This window comes from Rhea pennata, chromosome Z, assembly GCF_028389875.1.
Source record: "Rhea pennata isolate bPtePen1 chromosome Z, bPtePen1.pri, whole genome shotgun sequence".
Taxonomy (NCBI): domain Eukaryota; kingdom Metazoa; phylum Chordata; class Aves; order Rheiformes; family Rheidae; genus Rhea; species Rhea pennata.
In genome coordinates this window covers 76,178,754-76,192,075 of record NC_084702.1, presented here as the reverse complement: position 1 = coordinate 76,192,075, position 13,322 = coordinate 76,178,754, and the positions used below count along the sequence as shown (strand labels likewise).

Here is a 13,322-nt window from a genome sequence, read left to right as displayed (position 1 = left end):
AGATACCAGCTTACAATGTGCATAGGAAGCTAAACCAATAAGCCTTAATCTGCAAGCTTAACTCCAGGTGAAGTTTCCGTTGCTTTTCCAGCCTGAGGGGATCCTGGTCTTGTTCAACTTCTGCAAGAGGCGAGCGTCCTTCTAGTCAGGATACAAAATAGTTCTAGGTAAGGGATGCAAACAGAAAATAAAACCAGGGAATAGCTGGAGAGACCCTTGTTACAGCAGGAAAGCCTAGGATCTAGGGGTAATTAAGTAAAAGAGAGTATGTCTCTGTGCTTAGTCATTAACACTTTCTGATTGAGAGGCCTTGGATCTGGTCTCTTGACTTGCTATTCCTTTGTTTAATCCAGTGGCTATCTAATGTAAATGACAGGCAAAGATCTGAGAACAAAGTCCACCTCTCCATTCATTTTCTTCCCCTAACCAACAAACTGTATCATCCCTCTTCTCTGATGTGTTCTGCATTTCTCCCTATGACTGCCTCAATTCTTACACATCTAGTTTCAGCAGGATGAGGTAGAGCACTAACCTAACCCACACTGTCATGTAGCTTGGTAGTTAATAAACTCTCTTGGGATGCCGGTGGTGTCAGCTTAGACATTTTGAAATTCTGAGTAAGTCTCAAAGCAGAATCTTACCCTTAAATTGCCTATTAGTCTGCTATTTTGGAGCTTAGTCTATGGACTTTTTCTCATATCAGGTGAAATATTTTGAATGATATATAAGAAAGCCCTTGGGTAAAAGATACATCATGAATAAATGATAATGGTCAACACGGAGTCTACTCGCTGCAAGTATTATCAATCAACATGAGTGACTATTGAGAGAGATTTAAGATTGAGACTTTTAAAAGAGCATGAGTGATCCATTTCCCTTCAACTTTCAGTAAGAGTTGAGGATACACACACTATATATAAACAAACTTTTAAAAAAATGCTAGGCTAAATTTTCAACAGATGAAAAATTTCAGGATTTTATATTGTATGCTGCTGCTCATAGGAATGGTTCAAAGTTGATATGTGTATTCCTTGCTTTATCAGACCTTCCTGTATCTTAATATCTCTGGAGAACTGATTCTGTCAGGAGAATTCTGATTCTGACCGACTGTTGCCATGGCATTGGGTTATTCTGGGCTATGATCAAGAAGAGAAAACAAACTTGAAAAAGAAACTGGCTTTAAAACATTCTCAAGCCACAATATCTGAGACTAGTTTTTTAAAAAGTAAAACTTGATTTTCTAGAATGTGGCATTCTTTAAATACTTTTTTAAAAAATCTAATGTTAATCAAAAATGTTGCTATGAAAACAAATGCATACACAAATAAATAAAAATACAGGAGTAGAATTTTGGGGGTAATTCTCACTTTATTCAAAATTGTTCATTTTAATGGTATTATCCCAGGCTGAACCGAAAACCCCAGCTTCTTTGGAAACATTTAAAAGAACAGACCTTTTTTTGTAGATTACGCTCCTATTTTTCTAGGCACTATTCCAAAGCTAGTGGGAGTCAGTGAATGTCTTTTTGAAATTACTGGGCTTTTGAATCAAGGGCATAATAAGGAGTTGGTACCTGTCTCCTATCCCTAGACAGCAATATAACTCTTCTTTTATACTTATTAGTATCTATTGCTTTGGAAGTCATCTGTGTGTACCAGTGCTGTAAAAGGCTTGAGAAATACAAAACACAGTTTGCTCTATGCAGAAACCAGTGCAAGAAGTTGCTATTCTTAGAAGACAGAGTTCCTCTGGGGGGAAAAAGGAGAAAGTGCCCTAAGGGAAATCCTAGTGGTGTATTGTCCAGGATGATGAGCCCCAAGAATGCATGGGTGTCAAGAAGCAATATTTAAAACATTAAAAGAAGCAATGTGAAATTTTGGGGGGAATGAGGATAGTTTTCAGTAAGTCCACTATTTGCAATTGGATAATTTTGTCTGCTAAATTGCTGTGCGTGTTCTTATTCCACAGGCAGAATTCACAGCCATGAGGGACCAATATATGCGAGGCGGAGAAGGCTTCATTATCTGCTATTCCATCACAGACCGCCAATCTTTTCAAGAAGCTGCTGAGTTGAAGGAACTAATTTATCGTGTCCGGCACACCTATGACATCCCCTTGGTGCTGGTGGGAAACAAAATAGATCTTGAAGAGTTCAGACAAGTAAGTAACTTCTCTGCTGTTTTGTGTTCATTTTTCTTTGGCTACCTCAGGGATTACTGTAGCGTGTGTTGTGCAGCACTATTGAGAATTAATAGCATGAAATGAGGTTTAATCAAGAGCAACACACTAGGATAGGTAATAAATAAGGCTGTAGCAGTACATTTCATTCAGATAATATAGATCTTAAAGTAGTCTTTGCCTATCATCCAAGCATGTTCTTGCTTTTGTAAATGAATCCAGCTATTTTCTTTGGATGTTATTTATCTATTAAGTGTAGAAATAGATTCAGCCAGGATCTTTATGATTAAAAAAACATGTTTTCTTTGGAAGTTCCTTTAAAGACAGATTTTTTCCATAAATGTACAATGTTCAGTTAAATTTTTATCAAACCAGACTGAAACCAATTCTTGTTTAAGATAAATAAATACATAAAAGTTTATCTTTACCTGAGAAGCCAGTGACTGTGTTGTTAGAATATTCATATAAGAAGGGTACACGCAAGATTTAAATTCACTTTGATTTGTCTACAAGACTCCAGCTGCTACCACCCATATAGCAGTAGATTTCATTGGCTATGAGGGCATTGACTGTGGCTCTTAGAGTTTGGAGTAAACTTTTCCCACCTTTCCCATTGCTTCTTCTCCCCTTCCTTCATGTGTGTGTGTATGTATGTGTGCAAGACAGTGAATGAGCAAGAGATCGTCTTAGAAGTCACTTGGTTGCGAGCTAATGCAAGATGGAAAATCTTCTTAATCTTAAGCAGAAACTTTGAACAGGGAGAAAAAAATTTTTTTTACATGGAAGTCTAAGAGGCACTTTATACACACGAAAGTTGCTTTCAGAAGACTGACTTACCTTCTGTTCAGACATATGTAACAGCTTAAAAAGTGGTATTTTTCAGTTCATTAGCATCTGTGCTCACATGATCTTATCTCTCTTTTACCACTTATCCTGTCACTCATCTCTCCCTTTATTTGTCTTTTCTTTTGCCATAAGAAAATCCAAGGCAGTGTTAAGCCTGAAATCAGTTTTGAAGATCTGATGAAGTACATTCAAAGAATTTCACATCTGTTTCCAGACCATTGACTTTCTCCCTAATTCAAATTGCGACAAAACCTTAATGGTGGCAATCCTATTGTAGCTTAACACTTAGCTGGCGATCTTAAAAAAACGAGGTCATGTGCAACGTTCAGCACAATATGAGTAGCTCCTGAGATACCTTATATACCAGATGGGGGAGGGATGTGGATTCATTTGTTCTGCTGAGTGAATGGAACATTGCACCTGATATCAAGAGGAACTGAGTATGATTGTTTTATCTACTCTAATCTGTAGATCAGGTTTCCAGAAACACTGTATTTATATTCATTAAATGATATGAAGGCTCTGTTCCAGTTATCTTTGGCAGTACCATTTTCTGATCTTGTGTTTTATTAGGCATTTATATTTTAATCACTATCAATGCAGACAGTAGGCAAAATACACAAATCCCAGACATAATCATCTCTCATTAGTTAGTCTTCTGGATTCAAAACTTTTAAAGTTTTGGGACTGAATTAAGTTTGGACATCTAAATCTATTTACTCCAGGAGACTAAAAATTTAGATCTGAGTATTTCAGTGATTGCTTATGCCTGTACAGGGCCAAGAAAAATCTCATATTGAGCCCCTTCTGCTGTAAGTGCTGTGAAAAATAGGACTCCTCAGTTAAGCTTTGAAGTTTTGGAGCCATCTGTTAAAATAATACATCATTGACTTGGGAAAAGCAACAGCTATAACAGCAGTATTTTTGTATATCTCAAAATAAGAAAGACTTTACTCATTATCAATTACCTATCTCATAAAGAGTCATTCAAATATTTTACCTGTATGCTTCAGGGGATAGTTGAAACAAAAGTGCATGCCTGATTTAAATGTTTTACATATGTGGTCTTGTCTAGTATCCCAAACAGGAAAACTGACATGCATGAATGTCTGAATTGAATATTACAGATGACCCTCAAGAGGAAAAGGCATAGGGAATCTTTTGGTAATGACAGTAGAAATGAAATCTTTGAGATGTGGCAGATGCAGATAAAACTATTATACAGTGTTGTCACTAAAGATCCTGCCTAATATATATATAAAGGCAATCCCAACTCGAGGTCCTAATTAGTTTAAAATCCTTTAATGAGCTGGGAACTAGGTCATCAGAACCTTTTCTTCCATAGCCATTCTGCAACTACCAACAAACACTGCCAATGTTAAAACATTTTTCTCAAATGATTTGCCATCCAGAGTTTGAGCTATGAAACACCCTTACATCAAAGACTAGTAAGACAGCACAATTCAGATCTGCTGATTTGAATAAAGCATTTGAATATGACTGTGTCTGCATAAGCAAGAAATGGGAACCAGTAAGAGTCAAGCTGTAGAGTAAAATGGTTTATTCTGAGGACCTGATGTCTATATTTCAGAAGTATTTAATTTTTTTTTTCTCACTTGGAGTAGCTCTACTCCGGGACCATTAACTGCCTGCTCTGCTGGTGCTGAAGTGCATGAGATAAGCTCCTGGAGCATTTCTTCCACTTAAATTTCATCCAAAGTGCAGGTCGCAATCTCACAGATTACTCCACAACTCAAAGCAAAGCACAGTAAGTGGAGATGATTAGGAGATTTTCTTCAAAGCGCCCCTCTGACCCAAGCAGAAATGCTAGTGTGTGGGCAGTCATGTCTGTACCCAGGTTTAAGCACACACTAATGTTTTGCCATGGCTGGGACCTGAATGACCCCTGTGTGTTTAATAAACAGTGAGATAAGTTGTACCTGCTGGGTTAAGCAATACTGAAGTAACCTGGTGAACTGGGGGAAGGGAAAGGGAAAGAAAGCTTTTCAAGGTCACGTACTGTAGTCATGGCTTGATTAATAGTGCTCTGATAGGAATGGAAGACAGCTGACTCGGGGGTGACAGACAGCAATGAGTTGACAACGCACAGCATCAACATGTCAATGTACAGCTCAAACACGCAGTAAGGTACACAAATATATCCAATTAAAACTACTGAGAAATAGTAGGTAAGCAGAATGTAATTAACCAAACCGGAATTCAGCCAGGGCACCAGGACTAATATTATTGCTTTATTTAAAGACATTTTTTTCCAATAAAATTCATTAAAGCTACTGTAATATTATTCATAGTATTTGGAAACGTAACATTAGGTTCAATATTCTCTGACATCATTTCCATTTAGTGACAATTCCACAACAATCAGAGAGACAGTAGGAGCTTGGTCAGACAAAGCTCTTGTTTGAAATGCAACTCCCTGCACAATACAATTAATGATGTATGTCGCTTGCCTCAAATCTATCAACAGGACTGCAAAAAAAAGCTAATCTGCAAGTAAAATTTTGTGTAAAGAGAAACTCTACTAAAAACCCAAAATGATAAGCTTATTTTTTAAAGTGATGTTATTATTTTCTGATGGATTCAGAGAAATTATTGTTGTCTTTAAGTATTGCTGTTATTTTTGTCTGTCTTAAGAAATGGCTTTTTTTGTACTCCTTCCTAAAATGTTTTTCATGTATATCACCTAAAGAATAAACACTTTCCATTTTCTCTGAAACAGTGCAGAAACTAGGGGGGAAAAAAAAGATTCAGTAGTCATTTTCCTGACGTGTCTGTCCAGTGTGGTTGCAAGCTTCCCTCCGCCCTCCTTTTCTTGCCACCCGTTTGTACTGTGGCTGCATCCAGTCCTTTCTGACCTTGTTCCATTTTGGATAGTAAATGCGCATGAGTTGCTAAGGCATTCAGCTGTGTTCAGTCCTTGTGTTTTAGTCCTTGCTCTAAGGACCTTTTAAGTATTTCATGTATTTTATCCCATAGCTGTTTGATGTAAAAAATAGAGCGCTAAGTGCCTGATTAGATACCAATCTAATTTCAGTGCCTTCTTACATTAAAGTCATTAGATTGGTACAGAGAGGCTCTGTGTGTGTTTTAAGTGTCATTAAAGTATAAGAAACATTTAGGACCAGCTTACAAAGTGCAATAGATACTTCTATTTCAGCTAAGTTTTGTCACTTTAACTCAGATGAGAATCTAGTTCCTAATGAGGTTTAAAAGCTAAATAATGGATAAATATTTAGTTTATGTAATTAGAACATACTAATCTTTTAAAAAATATGATATTTTAACTCATGCCCTGCTAAATCTAAATTTCAATTTTTAGTTGAAAAAAAATTAAATAGAAACATGCAGCACTGTTGAAGGATTGTTTGAAAAAAATTATCCAAGAAGCCTTTGTCTGCTAACCATTGCAATATACTGCTTTCAGCAATTCAGTGGGGAACTACATAAGCTTTTTCAAACAACGTACTGTAGTTCTGAACTAGACAGAAGAAATACTTTCTAGCAGCTTTTTCAAATTTTTCATGTGGACATTAGAACCCCATTGGAAATTCTACCTATATAGAAATTGCATAGTCGTTTTGAAACAGCTTTTCCTGCAGACTTTTCTTGGATCCCCAAAGGAATATACTGTGGGCTCACTGGAGTCCAGAGATAACAGGTTGATATCCATCTAGTCTAAGGTTATGAGGGCAGCTCACGCTTCACTCAGCTCTTGGCCTCTCTGGGAAGGCTGTCATCAAAATTGTTAGTTTTGCCAGTACAGTCTTGGTCCTGAAGAGAAGTAGACGCTTGTTTACCATTCAACACCTCATTTGTCAAGCTGAGCAGGACCAATGCTTCTGAAAGCATTTCGTTCCTTCTCCTTCCCCCCTCCCTCCTTCAGTAGGAACTTATGAAGTCTTTTTTTTTAAAACATGGAATAATGTCTTATTTAGAGTGCTAGTTAATTATAGGGATTTCATTATATTCATAGGCTAGGTTTTATTAAGATATAATTTTCAAATCAGGATTGCAGTGACTAAATACGTTCTCATGATCTGAACCAGCTGCCTGTAGACCATTCTCACTTAGGTATGGTTTTACTGTGGAATTTGTTCAAGATGGGCTGACTGGTTCTCAGATACTGTCAGTGTCAAATTTTAGACTTCTCATTTTGACAGTTACTCGACTTTCCATGCTGGCTTCTAAAACCTTGAAATATTTGTTGAGTCTGAGACAGCTAATGTTCCTTTTTTCACTTGTTTTGTTTTTGTTTTTTATACAAATAACCGTTCAGTATATTTCAAACATTGCCAGTCTATACCTTCTGGTGCCTGGCTGAGACACTGAAAATATTTATAGAATATTATATTATGTTTTAGTTTATTTTCATTTTCTAGGAAAAAGATATGAAACACTGTTTACTAAACTTTCTTTAACCATATAATTGCAGTATTCTGAACTTCTTACCTTAGCATCAGGATGAATTCCTTCATTTTCAGGATAAAAACTGCTCTCAGATTTGTAAGCCTTCTTCACATTTACGAATCCATTTTTTTTTAAAGACGTTTGAGTGGAAGAGTGTGTCTACTAAGGACTCTTGATTTTCATTTGTCAGGCCAGTGCGCTACACAGTGTGAAAGCTTTCGTTGTTTCCTCACAACTTTCTAACTGCAAGTCAAGGGATATGCATTTTCTGTTATTTACTGACAAAGAGTAGTCTATATTTGAGTTTCCTTTAGTCATGTAGAAGTGATGAGACCAAATGGGTTGGCCAGATTCTCTGTTTAGTCAATGGAGAAAGACAGGAACTATCACGTATCTTAGACATGTATCATAAAATGATATGAATATGCCCCTGAAGATGCCTTTCTCTCTGTTGACTGTAGAGGAATACAGTGATAACTAGTTTCTTTGCCTTTATATAGCAATATTTAGGTGAGAGGAAGCCTAACAAAATTGTTTATGAGTATGCTTTAAGAATTTTAACTTACTAATTTGTTTTGTTGTTATTATTGCTGCTATCTACAGACTAGACTTAAAACACATTCAACTTGCCTTTGATTTTTTAATTGAATAAAATCAAATTAATAATAAGTTTTATTAGTTGGCGATCACTTCCAAAGATCACTGAGCTGTGATCTTACCATATTTCAACCGCATGCGGGTAGAGTTATGCTAAATAACAATGACTATAATAAGCCTAGCAGCATCTTTAATAGAAAAAAGCCAGAGAGGAATATGGCAGAATAAAGCAAATTCTTCAAAGCTCTTTGTGTGGTTTATAAATATTGGGTTGAATTTTTGGATGAATTCATTCCTCCATCTTGATGTCACCTTGACTGTTCATTTTCGGTGGACGTTCATACAGTGCCATTTGCTGGGATGAATGCATGCTGAAAATGAATTGCATTTGAAAGGAGCTGCCGTCATCACTAACGTTCACTTGCCTACATATTGACTTTCCCATATGACATAACATCATATTCTTCCTTTGCACTTCAAGTTCTGAATAATGTAAGCCATTCTTGCTATTTTGATGGAATTATGACAGTTGTCTGAATATTTAGAATTAAAACCACTGAAGTTATCATGATGTTTTATTATCTTAAAAAACTGTCAAACCTTTGATAATCACTTTGCTACATTACCAAAAATATATATATGGATTCTGTCATGTTCCTCTGCACCTCTAATTTCTATTTATTTTTAATTGATTTTTATTATGTCGACATTTCTTTCATACTCTTTGCCATCCTGAGAAATCTTCCTTATATAATTTAAATAAAATCTTTCAGGATTAATTCATTACTCAAAATTGTGTATGCTTTTCTATGACAAAACAATTGTAGAAATCAGTTTGGCCATTGTAATTTCTTACGAGAAAGTTCTATTGTTATTAACTTTCTTTTCTTTAGTAAATATTCGCTTATACATAGTTTACCTCTTTGTCATTACAATGCTTTTATATTTCAGGAAGAAATACATGATTATATTACCCAGCGTGCAGTGAATGCAATCAGACACACAGACAGTTGTAATGAAACTGTTCGCTCTTTTCTGGATTTGTAATTATGTTGACTTCTAGTGGAACATCCAGTACACCCTGTAATCCTTTCAACACCTAGGAGATGACATTTGAAGGCACTAAGATGTGGATAATAAGCTGCTCTATAAAAGAAGAAATAGCAGAGAAGCAATAGCTGAGCTGCAGGGGAAAAAAAAGAAAAACATTATAGCAGGAAGGCTGAGTAGTATGAGTGGTAGGACTGGAGAGCCAGAGATAAAAACAGACAACTGACTGGTTGTAACCAAAGCAGGAGTGCACTTCTAGTGAGAGGTCTGTGCTAGGGATGGTGCTGCAAGGTCGGATATTGTCTGGCGATATTAGACAGCAACATGCTTTTTCTTTTATTTTAAAAGTTTCCCAGTACTTCCTACTGCTTTAACTTAACTATCCCCCTCAGAAATTTTGTCCTCCCCATGTACCAAATCCTTTCTTTTTGTGGCTATGTTTTGGCTCCTGTGCAGAGACCTTTTGGAGGAGAGGTGTGAAACTGCAGAGATAGCTGCTTATCACTTGTCTTCTTCACCTAGATTGCCCTTTGAGGTGAAATTTGGAGTCTTGGACTTGTCTATTAGATCTGTAAAAATGGAGGTTAACAGTTCTGAAGACTTCAATGTGCTTTTCATTTTTCATTCATTTCAACTCTTCTAGAGGAATCTTTCTTCCTAAATGAAGTACGCAAGTGCAATTAGAAAACTACCTACACAAGCCTAATGTAAGCCTGGTGTAGGACTTGTTCATAAGTAAGTTCAGGATGCTTTTGGATTCCTCAGTGCTCGCGGAGGGAATCCCACTGGTTATACAGTGACCACACAAAGAGGAACAGCTTGCAAGTAAATGCACAATGGTATCGTTTTTCTGATGGCTGGTTAAAAGCCTGTACAGATTCCTGTGCTGGAAAGCAAAATTTGTGAGGAAGTTAATTATCCATAGCTCATTTTTCACCAGGAGAGAAAGAGGGAAGGAAGGAGCTGGCTATGACTCATGCTCTGGTTTCTATCCTGCTCTGGGGATAGTGCTTCGTGAATCTGATTGCAAAATTGCATTTTATTCTATTTCAGTTCATTTGCTGTGGACTTGATTATCCTGTCTGTGAATCTTCCTCTTGCACATTGTGCACAGGCCGGGCATCAGCCTGATCTTGATGCTGAAAGGGAAGAGGCATGAACATACCACATCAGGCAGGACTAATTGGTGGACAGTTTTGCCTTTCCACCATCCATGCCTGAAGCAATATGACCTCCCATCTCTCAAGATTTATCCTCTCATTTTCTCCACAGAGACACATATATGTGAAATAGAATGGCATGCACTGGGAATGTGTCTTTTTAATACACATGCTGCTATTTTTACATGAATAAAATCAAGATTTCAGTCTAACTCTTATATATTATTCATTACAGTTCCAGTTCTGGAAACTATTTTAGCTTACACTTTACTAGAGTGGGACTAATGCATGTTCTTTAAGTTAATCTGTATTTGAGCAAAGATGCTGTCCTGAAGCTGAGACAGTAATGAACAAATTGGTAAAAATGAAAGTCCCTTGGCAAAGCAGCAGATTCATATAAGGGGCAACATTTACTGCATGCATTGTTTATTTTTTAAAAAATGTAATTTTCTGGTAACAAGGATAGTTTCCTGTGTGTTTTTCAGTAGAACTCAAATTACTTAAAAGAAGAAATTTTGCCAGAATTTAATTACAGCTCATCATGGTGTCACAAATAATAGGAGCATGACCTGACATTTAAAGAAAAGAGGAGTAATCAGTTTAATGATCTAATTTTTTAAAAGACTTGTTTGTATTCTTGTCTTATTGACTTGCTTTTTTTCAGAAAAAATGGTAAGTTAGAGACACTTGTTTTTAACCATATCTAACAGCTTGGCTAAGAATAACTGCATGTTAACTTCACACACTGTGATGTTAAGTTGTGCAGTCATGACAAGCAAATAAAAAAAACAATCCCCAAACAATCCCCTTTCTCAAAAAAAAAAAAAAAAAAAAAAAAAATCTGGAGAAGAAAAGGAAATAGAAAATATCTGTGTCTATCTAATCTATTTCTATCTATTTCTATCTGTTCCATGTCATATCAGAAGCCTCCAATCTCTCAGTCATACAGTATCTAAATTTTACAGTACAGAATCTGTGTGTACTATTAGCTTCTAAATCTCTGTCTAAATAGTTTGATATGACATAGCTAATTCAAAAAGATCTAGAAAATTGTCTATGATGAAGTGACATTAAAAACATGTTACTACAGTTGCAGCTCAAGATGTCAAATGTCTATAAAATGTTAGAATTTAGGTTTCTGTGTTAAAGTCATTAACGCAACAAGCATGCAGTACATATTGATCAGAAGCCCAGACCCAGTCTGATGGGTAGGATATCTAACATTTTGTTTAACTGGTATTAATTACCAGGACATCTATTTAGAGCGCAGCACAAGTTTTGTGTCCTGAAAACGGAATAGGATGCAGTGTGAGGAAAAAGTAGTTACTGTGGCATGATTTATTTTAATATACGTTGTCAGAGAACAAATGAACCCACTCAGATGAAATGTTTCATTCCTCACGTGCCCAGGGGAGGACTGAGGTGGCATGAATGTGCAGCCAACATGATTTTTGAGTTCAACACTACTTTGGCAAGGCTTGTAATATTGTTTCCCGTAGTATCCTTGTTGCCAAATCAGGAAGGTATGGGCTGGAAGGGTTGACTACAAGATGAGTTGAAAATTAGTGGGAGCAGCAGGGTCACTGAGTACCAGTCAGCAATTCAGTATCCAGCTGGCAGCAGGCTGTGAATGATGTTTCTCAGAGGTCAGTATAGGGGCTGACAATGTTTAGTATTTTGATTAAATGGATGATGAAACAGCATGTATCCCCGTCAAATTCCTGTTATTTCATAGACAAGAAAGGATTGGGATTCTTTGCATCATTACTGGATTTATTTCGTCCATTGCTCAGGGTATAGTCTGTCTCTCTGTTTCCATCTCTTTCTCATTTTTATCACATACTACAATCCAAAAGATTAATAAGAAGAAAAATAATGTGCCTTGTCAATTTTTTCAATTGTCTGCTACTACCACTGTCAGAAATGTGGAGGTTTCTATAGGCACTCGTGTGGATTTGTATGTGAGTTTTAACATTATAATCTAGCATCAACAATGTGCTCGATATAGGATATGTGCCAGCACCACAGGGCACCCTTTGGGTGTTCCTGTCACATATAGTTAGTCACTGAAATTTTGAATTTGTTTTACATCCCCTTTGAGGTAGTGGGAAAGACGGTGTCTTTACATTTAATGATGCTTGTCATTACTTAAAACATGGGACAATTCTATTCCTTTTCTAGCTATGACTCATACATTTTTTTTCATTATTATTAAAATGTAACATTTGCCCTTTTTTCTACTCGCTTATGCAGCCCACGATTTCCTGGAATTTTTAAGTTTCAGGAGTGAATAAAATATGAGCTTTTTCCTCTGAAATCTGAATAATATTATCCCAGACATTCTGAGTCCTAGCCCACTAAAACTACTGATCAAATCTAAACATCTTCCAATCATTGTACGTTATTGATTATGTCAAACTATATAAGAGATTTGTCACAGAAATCCTGATCTCCCATTGAAGTCAAACACAAGACTTAACCTGACTTCAGGCTGAGAGGTATGGCCAGATTCCCAGAATTATCTGGGCATTAATAAATTAATAAACTCCATACTGATTCAGGAATGTGGGATTCAGGTGGTGGCCTTGATTTCTCCGCTCTCCTTATTAGCATCTCATATGAAGGAGAGTGTGCAGATTTTATGTATTCCATAAAAAATGTCAAATATGTTAGTGGTGGAAGGGTTTTCAAGTAGTTGTGTGCTTGCTGGAGTCAGAAGTGAAGGTGAAAGAGCAGGAATTTGGAAGAGGAGTTAGAGGAGATGATCTGTACATTCCTTAGGGTGAAACACATATTGAATATTCAGCAGACTCAGTGGCATCTGACTGTTGATTTGGGCTACATAACTGTTTAGCTACTTTATCCACTGAAGAAGAGATGCTAATGGGGAGGTTATATTCCCTTTGAATCCAATTTTCCCTTCCTCCTGAAGTGAATTTGGTGATTTCGCTGACGATTGCCTATGCCTGCAAGGTGATTGGAGGTGCAAGTTGTCCCTTTCTGCATTCTGATATTCCTAAAAACAGGGTGGGGAGAGGACTTGAACATAATTTAGATCTGAGA

General features: G+C 36.6%; 1 protein-coding gene across 2 annotated transcripts in view; it reads left to right on the top strand.

The window, feature by feature from the left end:
* The window catches only part of RIT2 (Ras like without CAAX 2), a 215,137-nt gene that overhangs the window by 130,484 nt on the left and 71,331 nt on the right, over positions 1–13,322 (top strand). For both annotated transcript variants that reach the window (XM_062599834.1, XM_062599833.1), the window contains exon 4: positions 1,969–2,160. In XM_062599834.1, coding sequence (XP_062455818.1) covers positions 1,969–2,160 — 192 coding nt within the window. The remainder of the gene's footprint in view (positions 1–1,968; positions 2,161–13,322) is intronic.